The sequence below is a fragment of the Pongo pygmaeus genome, chromosome 16, assembly GCF_028885625.2.
Source record: "Pongo pygmaeus isolate AG05252 chromosome 16, NHGRI_mPonPyg2-v2.0_pri, whole genome shotgun sequence".
Lineage (NCBI taxonomy): Eukaryota > Metazoa > Chordata > Mammalia > Primates > Hominidae > Pongo > Pongo pygmaeus.
The window spans coordinates 36,159,713-36,178,278 of NC_072389.2; the positions used below are offsets into that span (position 1 = coordinate 36,159,713).

The following is an 18,566-nucleotide window of genomic DNA, read 5'->3' on the forward strand; positions in this document are numbered from 1 at the left end:
AAGCCCCAGATGTCAACACATCAGAATCCAGAAAATAAAAGAAGACAAGGCTAGTACAGGCTGTTGGTGTAATTCCTGTTGGGGCTATGTGTGTGTGGGTGTGTGTCCTTTATCCCAGTTAACTCCTGGCTGCAGGAGGCTGGAACAGGGGACGGAGAGGGGCAGAGGTGCATCCGTCTAAAACTCGCACTTACTTCTGTTGTCTTCCCCCACTCTCCTTCTTTTCATCGCTAACTGTGGAGCTGGAAGCCCTCTGGGGTTGTGGTGTCCAGCTCCCTCCTGCACCTGCAGTTCAGTCATTCAAGATATATATGTGGGCCAGGCGCAGTGGCTCACGCCTGTAATCCCAGCACTTTGGGAGGCTGAGGCGGGTGGATCACAAGGTCAGGAGATCGAGACCATCCTGGCTAACATAGTGAAACCCCGTCTCTACTAAAAATACAAAAAAATTAACCGGGTGTGGCGGCGTGCACCTGTAGTCCCAGCTACTCGGGAGGCTGAGGCAGGAGGATGACATGAACCCAGGAGGTAGAGCTTGCAGTGAGCCGAGATCGTGCCACTGCGCTCTAGCCTGGGCGACACAGCGAGACTCTGTCTCAAAAATAAAAAGATATATATGTGAAGCACAAACCAAGTGTGGGTCCGCTTCAAGAGGCTGGAACTAGAGCTTTGGACACAGCAAGTGAAAACCCTGCCCCATGAGGCTCACAGGGTGGCAGCGTGCCTCACCCACCCTCTGTTCTTCTAGATACCATGAAAATGTCACATCTGCCGATGTCCTCCAAAGTTGTTTACAGGTTTCATTTGGTTAAGAGCTTGGTTTTATATACATTGTGAGAAAAATCACCAGTTCGGTGTGAAAATTGAAATGGGGGTAGACACTGGCCCCTTCCAAGCTGTGCCCCGGGAAGACCTCCCAGGCCAGCCCCAGTGGTGCTCTCAGGCGGGGTATGGGGTTGTGAGGACAGACAGGGGCCCCTCTCAAGGTCTCTGCTGCTCCATCGAAGACAGACCCCAGGGCTTCGGGAAATCCACAGCCTGGTGGCACTGGCTCATGCAGTCCTTTTCCTGTTTCTAGTGCTGATGAGCGCTTTGACGCCACATTCCACACTAACGTGTTGGTGAATTCTTCCGGGCATTGCCAGTACCTGCCTCCAGGTAAGCTGCACCTCCTTTGTCCTCTTCCAGTTAGAAGACTGAAGCGAGTTTGGGTGTCAGTCAGTCTGGCCGGTGCCCCCGTGTGGTGGACCAGCTCTTTGCTTCGCCTTTGCTCACTCCCACCTCTTCCTCTCTCTTCTCTTCTGTGCTTCTGTGTGCTTTCTACCCCCAGAAGTCCATCCTCCTCTTTTGTCTCAATCAAGCCGTCTTTGGCACTATGTCCTTATTTTCTGCCATGTGTGCCTTAAAGCCAATGTATAAGTACAGCAAGTCTCCTTTGCCAGGCAGTGGCCACCTCACCTTCCAGCTTGCCAGCCTCCTTCCCGCGGGACTCAGTGTCTTGGCAGGTGCAGCGCTCCAGCTGCCGGGGGTGAGATGTGACAGTTCCGGGATCCTGAGTGCGTGCGCTAAAGAGCACATGCAGGTTACAGGCAAGGTCTGGTGGTTTCAAGGGAGAGCTCTCTAGCGGCTGACTTCTTCCCAACAGTGTCTCACCTCCAAGGCTAAGTGCTCCCTAGATTGGTTCTTTCCCACCAGCCCATCTTTTCAGTCGATTCACAGGGCAAGGGAAATGGGTTTATGGCCTGGAGGTGCATGCAGAGTGCGCACTAGCGTATTGACAGGAACAGCTGGGGTTTTTGATCTTTTAGAAGATTTTTAATGTGTTTATTCCAGGGTGATCTCCCACACTGCAGCTGTTTAACTTTCTGCTCAGAGGCAACCTGCAATTACCTCCACACCTAACTACCACTCACACATACGACTCACACACAACACCACTCACAACCACTCACACACAACCACTCACACATACCACACACCACTCACCCCTCACACACACACACACCCCACTTCCACACACACACCACTTCCACACACACACCACTCACACACACACACCACTCACACACGCCACTCATACACACCACCCACACACATACACCACTCACACATACCATTCATACAACTCACACACACCACTCACAATCACACACACCACTCAGTACTGACACACACCACTCACACCACTCACACACGCCATACACACCACCCACACACATACACCACTCACACATACCATTCATACAACTCACACACACCACTCACACAACCAGTCACCACCCACATGACTCAACACTCACACACCACTCACACAAATATACCACCCACACACCACTCACCACTCCACACATACCACTCACACACACACCACTCACACACACCACTCACACACATGCAGACATGCACACTCAAACCAGATACACTACTCACACCACTCACATACCACACATACTGGCTGTGCCTTCTGGGTTGCTGTCTGCGTGCCTTCCCTGTCAGCAGGTGACAAGCATCTGGGGGCAGAGTCAGCCTTTGCTCACCTTAGCATTTATCCCTGAATGAACAGGGAGCGAGTGAACCTGTCAATGGTAGACACCTCCCAATAATATTAGAAGAGATTGAAGAAGTCCAGCTGTTCAGGCTTCTCGAAGCATCCGCTTTCCTGCTAGCCCTGGCATTTCCTCCCACCAGCAGGACCCTTGCAGACAGGGGTAGTGCAGGGAGCCTTCCATCACTCCCGAGGTCTTTCTCACCAGGCCTGTGTGTTGCAGCTTCTGTTATGAGGGCTATTTTAGAAAACAGCCTCCGGTAGTCACCAGTGTAGAATATGCTGCTGCAGGTTGTTTGGAAGGCTGAGGCTATTTTCAGCTGCAGGAGCAGCACTGCAAGCCTCGAGCTGCTTGAATGCAGCAGCCCCCTCTTGGGGCTCCAGGCCTGTGTCCCCACCGCAGTGGCCATGGATTCTGGTCAGGACAGGACACGTTGTCCTGTGACCACAAGGGGCTTCCTTATGCTGGCAGGAAAGGCCCAGGGCCGCCTAGATTGGGAAACCCCTGCCTGCTCCCTGGGAGTGTAGAACGAGTCCCAGGATGCTGCCCTGTCTGTAGTTACAGGGGCATGGATAGGAAAGAATGTTTTGAGTTCAAGCTTTGAAATAGAGACTTGATCATAACATGACTTTCCCCCCCATTTCATGTGTTTATTTTTTAACAGCTTTATTGAGAGAGAATTTACATATCATGCATTTTAAGTACATGATTCAACAACTTTTAGTATATTTACAGAATTATGCAACCATTACCACAGTCTAGTTTTAGAACATTCCCATCACCCCACAAAGATCCCTTTTGCTTGTTTGCGGTTAATTCCCATTCCTACTCCCAGCAACCACTGATCTGCTTTCTGTCTCTAGAAATTCTCTGTCTCGGGCCATTTCGTAGAAATGGGCTCATGAAGTTACAAAGCTTTCTAACTAACTGGCAGACAATGTGGGTTTTGGGGGGATCCAACTATTAATGGAGGGGGATTGTCTGTGATGATTCCAGATTCCTATAAACATTTCATGTAAGGACGCAAAGCATACTTAAAGGAACTTCAGGGGACAAAATGTGTATCTTTTCCCAACTCGGTTGTGGGGTGGGGTCCTTGTCTGCAAGGCCATGGAGGCCCTTCCTGCGTGCATTCTTTCTGTAACTCAGTGGCAGAAGTTTGCAGAGTGCTAGCCCTGCCCCAGGAACACCTGGACACTGAGGCTGTGCCTGTCTTCTTGTGCCATGCAGCCTTCCTCTGGGCAGGGAAGAGCACATGAGTGTAAATAACTGGAGTGGCCTCTTCTGGTTTCCTCCCCTTGGCCCTCTGGGAAACCCACTTCCAACCTATGCTAGCCTGGAATAGCTCTTTTCAGCGGAAACTCTTCCTTCGAGCACCATCTCTTCAGCTTAAACTTAACTTATCTGTTCTTGTTTTTTTTTTTTTTTTTTAACTTTTTTTCTTACAGATTCTAGGTGTGTTCCCCAGGCTGGAGTGCAGGGGCTCGATCATAGCTCACTTCACTTTAGCCTCAAACTCCTGGGCTCAAGCAATGTTCCTGCCTTAGCCTTCTGAGTAGCTGGGACTACAGGCATGCATCACCTCACCCAGCTAAATTTTTTTATTAAAGATGTCTCACTATGTTGCCCAGTCCAGTCTCAAACTCCTAGTCTCAAGTGACCCTCCCACCTCAGTGTCTTCAGTCACTGGGATTATGGGCATGAGACACTGTGCCCAGCTTGTTCTGTTCTTGATCTAGAATTTAAATTAGTTAAAATTCTAGCCTTAACCAGAATTCTAGATTGTATTTCTCGATAATCATGTGTTCTTCCCATTTTTAACCTAAAGAAAATGCCTACCTCACCCCGCACCAAACACACACACACACACACACACCCCTTTTAGATTCTATTTCTAACTTCATCATGAGTATTATCAACTTCTCTGAGATGTTTTGCATTCTTTACTTTTATTATTTAGAGTCTGAAGATGCTCATGGTAAATGCAAGATTATAGAGCTAACTTTTTGCACAAAAAGCCCACAAAACAGTCTTTGACAGAGCATGTCAGTGTTACGTTTGGATTTTAAAAGACAGTGAAGCTTAGCTGAGATTCTGTTTTACAGATTTTGCGAATAAATAAAAAGATTCAGTTTGCTCTGGACTGTGTTAGCTGCAGTGCAGAGGGCGGAACCGGCTGAAGGAACTGCTGTGTATTTTGAGCACATCTCAGTCAGCTTCCGTTTCAGTCTTCTGTTTCCATCACCCACACAGGCATATTCAAGAGTTCCTGCTACATCGATGTACGCTGGTTTCCCTTTGATGTGCAGCATTGCAAACTGAAGTTTGGGTCCTGGTCTTACGGAGGCTGGTCCTTGGATCTGCAGATGCAGGAGGCAGATATCAGTGGCTATATCCCCAATGGAGAATGGGACCTAGTGGGTAAGCCATGAGACTAACAGCCTGGAAGAAAGCTCTCCTATTCCTGGGCAAGCTTTAAAAGTTTGGGATTTTCCACTGTCCTTTCCAGTGTGAGCATTTATTGAATTTTGCAGTAGTCTCCATAATTTAGTGAGAGCTACAGGAGGAGAAACAGAAAACAGTTAGGATATGCCATGCTTTCCAAGAGGAACTGGCAACTGTAGTGAGGATGCATTTAAACAAACCAGTGTGAGGATAGATATCTCTACGTTATTCAGATCCACTCCATTTCTAAAAGCGAGTTGAACAGCAAATTTCAGTTGATGGGAACCTATATTTGATTATTTTAAATGGGAAAACAGTGATTACATTTATAACTGTAAAATTGGTAATGTATTATTTATAATTATTATAATCATGTGTTTCCAATCCACCAAAAGAATATCTACCACTTTGGCCAAGTATCACTAAAATACTCTTAACTCTATAGTAAATCAACAAGGTTTTATTCAAGCTAATTACACCCCCCCCCTTTTTTTTTTTTTTTAGCACTTTGCAAACTTTAGGGCTGTGCTTGTGTATGGTATACACATTGAAATAAACAGGGTAATTTATTGTATTCTAACAAAGGCTCCTTCTCTCCTCCTCCCTATGGAGGAATCCCTGGCAAGAGGAGTGAAAAGTTCTATGAGTGCTGCAAAGAGCCCTACCCCGATGTCACCTTCACAGTGACCATGCGCCGCAGGACGCTCTACTATGGCCTCAACCTGCTGATCCCCTGTGTGCTCATCTCCGCCCTCGCCCTGCTGGTGTTCCTGCTTCCTGCAGATTCCGGGGAGAAGATTTCCCTGGGTAAGTGCCCCGATGTCTGGCGGGAGTCTGAGACTGGAGGCCCTATGCTGAGGTCAGCTCTGGAGGGCTCACAGCGGACAGCGCAGGACTCCATCAGGGTTCCTAGGGATTCCCTAGCTCATCCCACATGGACCTCCTAGCCCAGGGTGGCTCCAGGACACCAGAGGTCCCTGATTCAGGCTCCGTGCTGGACGGCTGTGTGATCCTGAGAATACTGGAGGACCCTCAGAGGATGGGGGATGCATGGGGAGGGGCCAGCTCCATTCTGCCAAGAGGGGCCTGTGCTTTCTTCCCTCCTGCCACCCCACCTGTTCCTCGATGGCGACTGGTCATCGAGGGAACAATTTAGCCTAGTATCAGCTTGCATTTGTATGTTACAGTACCCAGTGTAATTCTTATGATCACTCCCATACGAAGCTAAGGAAACCAAGATTTTGAATGGTGGAATGAGTTTCCCAATGTCTTAGTTACTAAACATCAGATGTAGCATATGGTAGAAATCATTCCCAAACCCGTATCTTCTGAGTATGAGGTTCAGAAAGGTTGAATGTTATATCTAAGGTCACATAGCTAGCTCAGTAGCAAACGTAAGACCTGAAACCAGGTCTCCTGACTGCATATTTTCTTTTTCCTGCTACGTGAAACTACTTCTCAATAATATTTTACAAAGAATATGAGAGATAATTGTGCCAAGTTAAATTTTTCAGTTTGTGTTGATGCTTTTAAAATTCTGGGTCCTAAACTTGTCTCCATAAGAGACTCCTTTGGGACTCTGGTAAGTGGCATGGAATGTCCCCTGGAAAATGCACACGCCCGTACACAGGGAAAACGTGCATTCCACGACATTCCCCCCCAGCGCCTCCCTAGTTCTTTCGAGTGTCAGGTTAGGAGCCCTCCTTAGACAGAATTGAGGCCTTCTTGTCTGCTTTGTCTGAGGAGCCGCTGTGTGTTTATGTTTTAGGGATAACAGTCTTACTCTCTCTCACTGTCTTCATGCTGCTGGTAGCCGAGATCATGCCCGCAACATCCGATTCGGTACCACTGATAGGTAAGGCAAGAGTCGGGCTCCTCTCTTAGAGATACGGGGTTAGGGTTAGAGTGTGCCCAGGATTTCCCAGCAGATGAAACTAGAAGAAATAGGGCTGCACTGCCCCCATTTTCTCTGGAAGGTGATGATTTGCTGTAACTATTCAGAGTCACCTGGGCCCAAGTAAGGGCAAGGGGATATTCAGCTTTGAGGTTTGACTTTTAACTTGCAGAAATGCCCCCCTTCCCCTCATAATTCTCCTCCTCATGCTTGCTTTGAAGCCAGATATTTCATCATTACAGATGCAGCATTTTAGCTTAAGATGTTGTTTTCCCACAAAGCCTTTGTTAAAATGGGAGAAGCACACGGTTACTGTGTCCTGAGATAACTCAATGTCTCTGTACAAAATAAAAGTTTTTAGGGAAATATGAATGAGAAAAATATATTTTGCACAGGTATAAGGCATGACCCTCTACCCAGAGAGGGACAACAAAAACAAGAGTCTCCACTCCCACTGGGCAGTGAAGGTTGGAAGGAGGTATACAGACTGTCATTACACCTGCTGGCCCCTGCTGTCTGAGGACCCATGCTGTGTCTACCTGGGGGTGGGCTAGAGGGAGAGCCCTACCTGGATACCCCCAGGCTTTGGGAACCAAGCAGCAAAGGCCCTTCTTTGCGGAACTCCCTGTATGTACAGTATTTTGGCCAGAGAAACTGTTGGTATGAAAAGCCTTTGTGGGTATCATTTTTCTCTTGGTACCATCCAGACAGGGAAGAACCACCTTTCCACCTGATTCTGACTCCATTCTTTCTACCTTCTAGCACACTGCTTTCAGTAGAGATTTGCAGCCACCTTTCCTGGGGCAGTTGTCAGGCCTTCTCTGGACTGATTACCCGCCGGGAAAGGCTTGGTTTGTGCATAGCCCACATCTAGAAGGATGGGATGTTGATGGCCCCAGGGACATCAGCTTTGCTGCCCTCTGTTGATGGAATTTCAGTCTGGGCAATCCTTTGACCCCCATCTCTCCAGAGGTGGTTGGTCTGCTCAGGCTGCCATGACAAAATACTATGGACTTAGGGGCTTAAATAACAGAAATTTATTTTCTCACAGTTGCACTGCTGAAAGTCCAAGACCAAGGGGCCATTAGGGATGGTTTAACCTGAGACCTCTCCCCTTGGCTTGCAGACAACCACTTTCACAATGCTTTGTCCTCCCCTGGTAGTTCCTCTGTGCACCTGCATCCCTGGTGTCTCTCTGTGTGTCCAAATTTCCTCTTCTTCATTAAAAGAACACCAGTCAGATTGGATTAGGGCTTACCCTGATGACCTAATTGTACTTAATTACCTCCTTAAAGACCCTATCTCCAAGTACAGTCACATTCTAGGGTACTAGGGGTTAGGGCTTCAACATATGAATTCTAGGGGGAAGCATAATTCAGCTCATAAGGGTCACGGTTTGCTCCTGTCTCCTTCCTTTTCTCAGGGGCCCTGACGCTAACTTTAGGTCTCGAACTTCCAGCTCTGGCAGAGCTCCTCCCAGGTACCTCTTGGTCTTTGTAGGAAAGCAGTGAGTTCCTTCCTGGCGTGAGGGCCATTGCGGGCTAGCTGAATGCTTAGCCTCCTGCACCCTGATGCTTTCCGCTTAGAGCCCAGCCCCTTGAGTGGACAGCCACACCAAAGGTTTAATAATTAGAGCTGCCCACTAAAGAACGCCCCCTCCTTTCTCCTAGACATCTTGGCCTGTGTAATTGCTCATCATTGCACAAATCCTGCAAGGAAGGGGTTCCTGTTTTAACGGAGGCTATCGTAACAAATTGCCGTCGACTGGGGGCCTAAACAACAGACATTTATTTCTCACAGTTCTGCAAGGCTGCAAGTCCTAGATAAGGGTGGCAGCAGGGCTCTGGTGAGGGGCCACGCCCTGGTTTACAGCTGGCCCTCTTCTCGCTGTGGTCTCACGTGGCAAAAAGAGAGTGAATTAGCTCTTTAGCCTCTTTTTATGAAGGACTCTAATCCCATTCATGAGGGCTGCACCCTCAGGACCTGTGCAAGGCCCCTGAGAAAATCACTCACCATTTCTCTACTTACACAACACTTCTGACACCAAAGCGGAGCGTTTCTCCCACATCGACCAATTCTTGGAAACCAGCTGGGCGTCCTACAGTTAGTTCACTTCAGTCCTGATACCAGCTGGAGTTAACACAGCACTCACAGATTAAGGCTAACAAGACCATTTCCACTTGAGATGCCAGTTAGAAGTTCCGGCTTCCCATGCTTCTGACCAAGTGTCTATAAATCGGGGAGTTCCCAAAAGCACATCTTTGAGTTCAGCCATTTACTAGAGTGACTCACTCTAGTATAAACTCAGGGAAACATTTTACTGATATTTATTCATTAATTATAGAGCACAGATGAACAATCAGATGAAAGAAATGCATAGGGCAAGGTATTTGAGAAGGGGCATGGAGCTTCCATGTCCTCTCCGGGCACATCACCCTCCAAACACCTCCACATGTTCAGCACTGGGAAGGTCTCCAAAGAACTCCATCCTTTTGGGTTTTTATGGAGGCTTCACTACATAGGCATGATTGATTACATCATTGGCCACTGGCAATCAACTCAACCCTCAGTACCTCTTTCCTCCCCAGGGGTCAAGGGTTGGGAGAGAGGACAGGGCTTGAAGGTTCCAACTCTCTAATTACTTGGCTGGTTCCCCTGGCAACCAAACCCCATCCTGAGGGTATCCAGGAACCTCAGCCATAAATCATCTCATTAGCATATAAAAAGACACTGATGACTTCAGAGATTCAAAGGTTTTAGGAGCTGTGTGCCAGGAAACCGGAGGAAGACCAAATACATATTTCTTATTATAAATCACAATCTCATACCTGCCAAAGCCCCACCTCCAGATACCATCCCAGTTAGGACTAGGGTTTTAACACATGAACTTTGTGGGGACACAAACGTCATCCTTTGCACCACTCCCCTTGGAGAGCTGAGGCCCAAAGAGGCTGAACAGCCACTCCAAACACAGCCAGTAGCTAGTGGACCGGGGTGGAAGCACTCAGATGCTCCATGCTGCCCCTCACCTGGGCCCAGGTGGAAGGACACCCATGACCCATTAGAACCAAAGCTGAGACTGAAGTTCTCATCCTGAAAAGTCCCTGCCACTGACCCCTTCCTCAGGCTGGACAGCTGGCAGCCAGGTGGTGTGCAGGTTTGCCCTCATTGTGCCCCTGGAGCACAGTAAAGGCCTGCATCATAAACACTGGGTGGTTCCCGTGCCCTCACATCCAGGATTTACTCACAGGAACAACCTTATCACCATCCTGCCAGGCGATGCTAGCTCTTATTGACTGACAAGGAGGCCAGAGTGCATGGAAGTACAATGAAGTGAGGGAAGGCCACTCCGTGGGCGGGAAGTCAGACCACGCTGGCTGGTTTTGCCCACCCAGAATGTGGGCTGCAGGCCTGGCTGGTGGCAGGAGGCCATCTGCCCAGCACATGGGCATCACTGCACCCTGAGGCCCTGATGGTCAGAGAACCTGGTCAGGGTGTGCCTGTCCTGTGACATGCAGTGCTGCAGGATCCCCGGGTCTCACCCTGCATCTGTTCTCTCCACAGCCCAGTACTTCGCCAGCACCATGATCATCGTGGGCCTCTCAGTGGTGGTGACCGTGATCGTGCTGCAGTACCACCACCACGACCCCGAAGGGGGCAAGATGCCTAAGTGGGTATGTTCCTCCCACCCCCGATGGAGTCGGAGCCCCTCCCTAAAGGAGGCTCCTCCTAGGGTTTATTTTAAAAATCACACAGAAAACGGGCATTCCTAAAGAAACAGCTTTGGGTTTTTTGTTTGTTTGTTTGTTTTTTGAGACGGAGTCTCACTCTGTCACCCAGGCAGGAGTGCAGTGGCGTAATCTTGGCTCACTGCAATCTCCACCTCCTGGATTCAAGCAATTCTCCTGCCTCAGCCTCCCAAGTAGCTGGGACTACAGGCGCCTGCCACCACGCCTGGCCAATTTTTTTTGTATTTTTAGTAGAGATGGGGTTTCACTATGTTGGCCAGGCTGGTCTCAAACTCCTGACCTCGTGATCTGCCCGCCTCAGCCTCCCAAAGTGCTGGGATTACAGGTGTGAGCCATCGTGCCCAGCCAGAAATACCTTTGTTTTTGTATTTCATCACCTATTGACGTGTCTTTGTGTAGTGTGCAGTCATGGTGCGCGTGTTCCCGGAGGCCCCGTGGCGCTGCTGTCTAATCTGACTCTGCAGAGTAAGGCTCTCAAACTGGCTGCCCTGTGTGTTCTATCAGCACGGTGTTTTGAGAAGCTAGTTTGGTTTTGGTGCATGCCGTGAAGCACTGTGCTGCAGTTGGAAGCAACAGATGAGACAGATGCGTAGCAACGTGGCTGAGGCTTCACAACAGAATGACGAGCAAAGAGTAAGAAACAGAATAAGTTGTGTACGGATATGTACATGCAGTACATCTAGGGATATCATCCAACCGGAAGTCTATGAAACAAAGGCTAATCGTCACCAGCACAGAAGGGGGAAGGGATAAAAGGAAATGGATGAAAACATAAAGGATTGCATCCCACAGCCTGTCAGCTTAGCCTGGGCCATGCCACTCCTGCCCCAGCTGCTGGCACCGTGCCCGGCCACATCTGCAGATGCTCACCCACCCAGGGATCCTCTCCTGCTGGGTCTGGTGTCCGGAGCTCTGCATGCACCCTTGCCTGGCAGTCAGGAAACCTTGATGAGGGCCTAGGGAGGGCCTGACCTTCTTCCCCCATTCATGTGGGCTTTGTAAAGCTTCCCTGTCCTCCTGTCTGGAGAGCCTAAGGATTTGGGGAGCTAAAAAGGCCCTCACATCCCAAAAGCTGTCTGTCTTTGGAGAGCACTTGTGTCCCAGTTCAGAAGGGAATCTAGGAATCACCAACAAGCTAAATGCAGCTGTAGGGGGTGAGATGCTGTCAGGTACCCTCCAGGAATAGGGGATTGCTGGGCCTCCTGAAACATTCATTGTGCAGTAGTTTAGTTACCTGAATGCTCACTTAGCAAAGACTACTTCTTAAGAAATGTTTTACAAAATCACTGTTTCTTCTCAGTTTCACCCACATGGCCCATTCCCTTACACACCATTTAGTAAAGACTTACTTGTGAGCCCACCATATTGGAGAGTATGCCTGTAGTCCCAGCTCCCTGGGAGGCTAAGGTGGGAGGATCATGTGAGCCCAGGAGCTCCAGGCTCCAGTGAGCTATGATGGTGTCATTGCCCTCCAGCCTGGGTGACAGAGCAAAACTCCATCTCTTAAAAAAAAAAAAAAAAAAAAAAAACTCACTTGTAGCTCATTACACAAGCAGTAATGTGAGCTCAGCCTACATGGTGATGTCTCACACACAGACCACATCACTACGTTCCCTGAGGCTTGTTTTGTGAAGGGCCCCCCTTAAAACACTGGGGTACATTTGCACACATTCACCTGTATTTTTGTCTGATTTCCTTATAACCCTGACCCACACTTAAGAAAATGCAAGGCCAAAGGTGGGAGGCCTGAGAGCTGGAGGCTTGTTGGTTTGCTGCTCTTTCTGTCTATCCATCCATCAGTTTGAAGCAGGTAATACATTTACCTGTTTCTAAAGTCAAAAGAAAATTAAAATTATACATGAGGAAATCCTGCTCCCATTCCTTCCCCTTTACCCTACATCTCCCGTCAATACTGATAACCATTTTAATGAATTCCTTATTTTCCCTTCCAGTATTTATTTATGCAAATACAAAAATCTAAACATTCTCATTTCTTGTAAGTATTTTGACTGATGAGAAGAGAATTAAGACATTGACACACAAAACCATTTTTAATGACCTGGAGCACTCTACTGCTCTAGAACAATCTTAATTAAGAACATATACTAATTATTCACCTCTCAGCATAAAAGCTTATTAAAACCAATTGGCTGCAAATGAAAGATGAAGCTTATGCATTTCTCTTGCTTTATATAGCACACTGCATTTCTCTTTCATTCCATGTGTATTTGAAACACAAACAGCCTCCGAGGGACTTTTATTATGATCTGTTGCTATGAAGAAGATACTGCCGGGTGCAGTGGCATTATGTGACATTTGCACAGCCAGAAACAAAACTGTAGCCTAACAGAAGAGGTCAAGAGCACAGTTTGAGAAGTGCCAAGAGGATAATTTTATCTTTTAAATGCTTTGGCTTTGAAAGTTAATGATTCAGGCCATGGAATTCAAAATGGACTTGGCAGTGTGTATCATATGAGCTTGAGATGTGCACTGGGGGACGTGTAGACCCTGCCATGGAGGGAGAAGTGCCTGGTGCTGCTCACTCCCTGTGTGCACTGCTGCCACTGGATGCAGGCACACTCACTGCCCTGCAGCCTCCCAGGAGAGCTGGCTCAGGCTTTCTGGTGCCTTCCCAGAGGGGTGGGGTTGTGTGAGTTTTGAAGAGAATCTTGTAGACCCTTTGACAGATGAGGCTGGGAAAGGCTAAACACGTGAAGTGACATAACCACTTACTCATTGTACGTCCTTAGGCCAGTTTATTAGCCTCTTTGAACCTCAGTTTGTTGGTCTGTAAAGTGGGGGATTATACTCATTTCACCAGACCCTGAAAGGCCCAAGTGAGATGACTTGTCTCATGAGCCTTGTATGGAGGGCCCAACTCACCCAAGGTTTCACCTGGGGCCATATGTCCCTGCTCCTTACTGATCATAAAAAAACCCTCCAAGGTCAGCAGACCCAACCTTTCCAGGACACGCAGAGTGCCACCTGCTTGTAAAGTACAATGGGAAACAAAGGGTTATTTTTATAGCTGCAATGAAACTGGTCTTATGCTTCCCTGTTCTTGTCTGCAGACCTGCTTGTTGCAGTTATCTTTGATAAGATGTTATAAAAAGATGACCAAGAATGAAAGCTCTGCAGATACGAACTGCACAATTTACCATCTGTATATTTCCTAAAGATAGGAAATAAACCTGCTAGGTTACTGATGGAATTTCCCCAAAATCATAAAACAAAATGTAAATGAAATCAGGATCTGGATAATTTCAGGGAAAGGGCCCACTTTTCACACACTTACATGGATGGGCTTGCAAGAATGCTTCTTTACCTGGATTGAGGCTTTAGATGTCTCTTCTTTCCATGAGAGGCAAAACCAGGATAAACTCCATGGTGATTTTTCTCCAGCTTCTTTCATGCACTCTAGGGACACGCTTTAGACCAGAAGTTAGCAAACTATGGCCTAGGTGGCCAAATCCAGTCCACCAAGTGTTTTTGTAACTAAGTTATTTTAGAAAACATGCCCATCCATTTGACGCCTTCAACGCGTGCTACATCAGCAGAAGTGAGTAGTTGCCTGGCCCTTTACAGAAAGTTTGCCAACTTCTGCCTTAAACTTTTCAAAGTACTCTCCCAGACATCATCTTATTCGGTCTTCATTGAAGCCTACTGAGTTAGGTTAGAGGTTCCGAAACTTCCTTGGTTCACAGCACGTTAGTATCTCAGGAAACTTTTCACAGAGCCCCTGGCCAAAAGATATAATACCCAAGGCTCTCTTTTTAAATAGATCAAAACACTTTAATAAGTATTTATGCCTTAACAATGTAGCACTTATGGGGCACAGCACTGCCTCTCAAATCTTGGGATCAGACTGGAGACCACTAACCTAGTTTCTGTTTCACATGAAGTTCCTTGGTGTTTGCTTTTTATCAGGGTACTTTGAAAAACAGCTTTGCAAAGTGGTCACATCATCACAAGAGATGTGGTAATCTGATGTTGGAAGCCTGAACTGCTTCAAGCTTCAAGTTCACCTGGTGTCTCATGGATGTCCTGGGATTGCATTTGAAAATGTACAACCTCCCAGGCACTCTTTGCGAATTTGCAGTGGCCTTCCAGGGCACCTAACAGGTAGTGTGGGAGCCAGAGTTAGGTCTGAAGGTCCCCAGGTTACAGATGAGGAAGGATCAGAGAGGGAAATTGACTTTCCCTCTTTACACAGCTCAGATAGCCTTCCCCTTCCACGAAGCTGTCTTCCCTGAAATTGCAGTGTGCCTGCCCCAGAGAACAATTTAGCTTGTTCCCAGGGTGCATCAGTTTTAGTCTCGCCTCACGTTGAACTCGACTGCTTGTCTGCTAAAATCATCCGGGAGGCAGTGGAGCCTGCTACCCCCAGGACCAATGAAGCAGGGCTTGTATTGTAGGATCTCACTGCTGTTGGGATCAGCCGATGCCCGCCTCAGGGCTGCTCTTAACATTCTGTTGTCTCCCCAGACCAGAGTCATCCTTCTGAACTGGTGCGCGTGGTTCCTGCGAATGAAGAGGCCCGGGGAGGACAAGGTGCGCCCGGCCTGCCAGCACAAGCAGCGGCGCTGCAGCCTGGCCAGCGTGGAGATGAGCGCCATGGCGCCGCCGCCCGCCAGCAATGGGAACCTGCTGTACATCGGCTTCCGCGGCCTGGATGGCATGCACTGCACCCCAACCCCCGACTCCGGGGTGGTATGTGGCCGCATGGCCTGCTCCCCCACGCATGACGAGCACCTCCTGCACGGTGGGCAGCCCCCCGAGGGGGACCCGGACCTGGCCAAGATCCTGGAGGAGGTCCGCTACATCGCCAACCGCTTCCGCTGCCAGGACGAAAGCGAGGCGGTCTGCAGCGAGTGGAAGTTCGCCGCCTGCGTGGTGGACCGCTTGTGCCTCATGGCCTTCTCGGTCTTCACCATCATCTGCACCATCGGCATCCTGATGTCGGCTCCCAACTTCGTGGAGGCCGTGTCCAAAGACTTTGCGTAACCACGCCTGGTTCTGTACATGTGAAAAACTCACAGATGGGCAAGGCCTTTGGCTTGGCGAGATTTGGGGGTGCTAATCCAGGACGGCATTAAACGCCACAACTCCAGTGTTCCCTTCTGGCTGTCAGTCGTGTTGCTTACGGTGTCTTTGTTACTTTAGGTAGCAGAATCTCAGCACTTTGTTTCATACTCTCAGATGGGCTGATAGATATCCTTGGCACATCCGTACTGTCGGTCAGCAGGGCCACTGAGAAGAAGTCATTTTGCCCATTAGCCCACGGCCTGGAAAGCCCTTCAGAGAGCTCCCAGTGGCTCCTCACCGCCGGGACAGTTGGTTTTGCATGTCTGCATGAAAGTCTACCTGAAAATTCAACATTTGCTTTTTGCTTGTGTACAAACCCAGATTGAAGCTAAAATAAATCTATTCCAATAATTGACTGGTGGAAGGAAAACAAAAAACTAAAACTAAAAACCTGTTAGCTTTTCTGCAATTCAACTTTTTATTTTTATTTTCTATCAAAGACAGTAGAGAGAAACAGCTTGTTGCTGTTTCTACATTAAAAAAAAAAAGACAGACTGTTGGTCTTACTAAGGATGTTTTTACCAGCCTGCCTGACTTCTGCAAACCTACCCTGTCAAGATCAAAGGGACGCAGGTTTCTGTTTATTCTGAACAAGGGCCAGGCCCTACGGAGTGTCTTTGGTGGATCCCAGATAACTCCTAGGTGCTGCTCTCAGACACTGAGGAGTTGAGCAAATCTGTTCTATTCTGCAGAACCCACAGGACAAATAAGAGTTCTACTAGAATTAACAGCCCAAAAGAATAGCTAAAGCTAAGTGAAGCCACTTATGCGGGCTTAAAAAAAATAATGTGTTAGCTGATTCACATGCACTGGAGTTAATTAGTTTTAGAAATGTGTGCACAACATAAAGTGAACATATTCCTAGGCCCTTTCTGCATGTGTCAGGGCCAAGAAGTAGGGGCTGGGAACTCTTCTGGTCCCCAGTATGGCAGGCGCCAGGGAGGGGATGGTGTGGCCCATCCCTTCTCTGGATACCTGGCCAGTGGCAGGCAGCAGGGAGGAGCTGGCCGACCCTCAGTGACTGACAAGCCAACAATTCTGGGTTCTGGCCTTTGGGAGTCTGCCTGCTCCAAGCCCGTCCACCCCAGCTGCAGCCCCGAAAGCTGGCTCAAAGTCCTTGGGTGGAGTCACTGGAGATGGGCAACTTAAAACAAGAGAAACTTTAATTTTTAAACCTAAGTGATGATACAGCTCTTCCCTTAGATAATCGCCCAGGGTGGAGTGCAGTGGCATGATCTCGGCTCACTGCAAGCTCCACCTCCTGGGTTCATGCCATTCTCCTGCCTCAGCCTCCCGCCGAGTAGCTGGGACTACAGGCGCCCGCCACCATGCCCAGCTAATTTTTTGTATTTTTAGTAGAGATAGGGTTTCATCATGTTAGCCAGGATGGTCTCATTCTTATTCTTTAATGAGATCAGAGGGTAATTCACCAAGAAAGACCTCTCCTGTTCCATTGTGTCATCCAACAACTGCTCAGAGCTCAAAATTGTAGAAGGCTTCTGAGCCCCTAGAGATTTTTAATTTGCTTCTAATCCCTGAGATGGGAACATCATGAGGGAAGATTTGATTTTTAGAGTTAAATAAATTGTATGTGCTTTTCCAGCCATCTGGCTCACTCATTTCTGGGTAATGCACATGACTTGGTTTGCACTGGAGGAAGATGGAAGCTTGCGTGTGTTCGGTGTGTGTGTGTGTAAGTGTGAGATACCTTGTGTGTGACAAGAGAAGAAACCTCACTTATGAGAAAGTTGGTGGATCAGGACATTCCAGCCTCAGGCGGCTTGGAGCAGGATCATTCCTCAGCAGGCATTCCTTCCACATGCTATGGATGAACCATGCACAAGATTTTCGTTTTTTTTTTTTTTTTTTCTGTTACAGTGTCTTTAGAAACAAGTAGACGTGTTTTGATATATAAAAGGAATGCTTCATTTCTTATCATTATCCCAAAATTGATCCCTCCCACACTTTTGCTTTAAAAAGAAACCTTTTTGGTTTTGTATTTTATACAGGAACACATAAAATGCAAACAGAAGTTGTGCATATTTTGGACTCTCAAATAACTACTCTGTCCTTTAATAAAGTAATAATAAGGAACAGATGTGCACATAGTTAGAAAAGTATGAGTGGTTAAAAACAACAGCCTCCCATACTACCTGTTTTCTCTCTCAGAGGGGACCACTAATGAGCTTCTAAGGGCATTTCTAGAAAGGAAGAAAAGAAGAGGCCAAAGAAGGAGGGACAGGGGTTATGGAGAGAGACCTTCCCTTTCCAGCACTAACGCTCTGTGAAGGGCGCTGCACCTTGCATTCTTCACATGGTGTTTTGTCTTAGAGGTCGTCCCATAATAACATATAAAGATCTACCTCATTCCTCCTAGTAGCTGCTTAGCATTCCATTGTCTCAGCGGACTGTCATTCATTTGAATAGCCTTTTATTGGTGAACATATGGATATTTCCAGTTTTTATTTTTATATACAAATCTATAATTGGCATACTTGTACATACATCTTGACATAGCTTTGTGACTAAAACGGTATAAATTCCAACTTAGAAATGGAATTGCTGGGTTTAAGGTTACATGTATTTAAAATTTTGATAGCTACTGCCAGATTATCTTCTAGAAACTGATGGAAGGATGTAACTCCATCAAGAGTACAATAAAAGGCCCAATTTCTCAGCTTTCTGTAATAGCACTGGGTATTTTCAAACTTAATGTTTTTCCCAATATAATTGATGAAACATGATATTTACGAGTATTATTCTGATTTTGGTTTGTGTATAAAATGGGACATCTTTTAAAATTTTTTTGTAATTTTAATTTTGATACATTTATATATTTTACCCAGT

The 18,566-nt window shown here is 47.5% G+C and overlaps 1 protein-coding gene across 2 annotated transcripts in view; it reads left to right on the top strand.

Moving 5' to 3' along the window:
• Positions 1–15,750, top strand: part of CHRNA7 (cholinergic receptor nicotinic alpha 7 subunit) — a 135,574-nt gene extending 119,824 nt beyond the window's left edge. For both annotated transcript variants that reach the window (XM_054452387.2, XM_054452388.2), the window contains 6 exons: positions 1,079–1,158; positions 4,800–4,967; positions 5,604–5,798; positions 6,760–6,846; positions 10,450–10,559; positions 15,120–15,750. In XM_054452387.2, the coding sequence (XP_054308362.2) occupies positions 1,079–1,158; positions 4,800–4,967; positions 5,604–5,798; positions 6,760–6,846; positions 10,450–10,559; positions 15,120–15,638 (1,159 nt within the window). In that variant the 3' untranslated portion in view covers positions 15,639–15,750. The remainder of the gene's footprint in view (positions 1–1,078; positions 1,159–4,799; positions 4,968–5,603; positions 5,799–6,759; positions 6,847–10,449; positions 10,560–15,119) is intronic.
• The last annotated feature ends 2,816 nt before the right edge of the window (positions 15,751–18,566 follow it).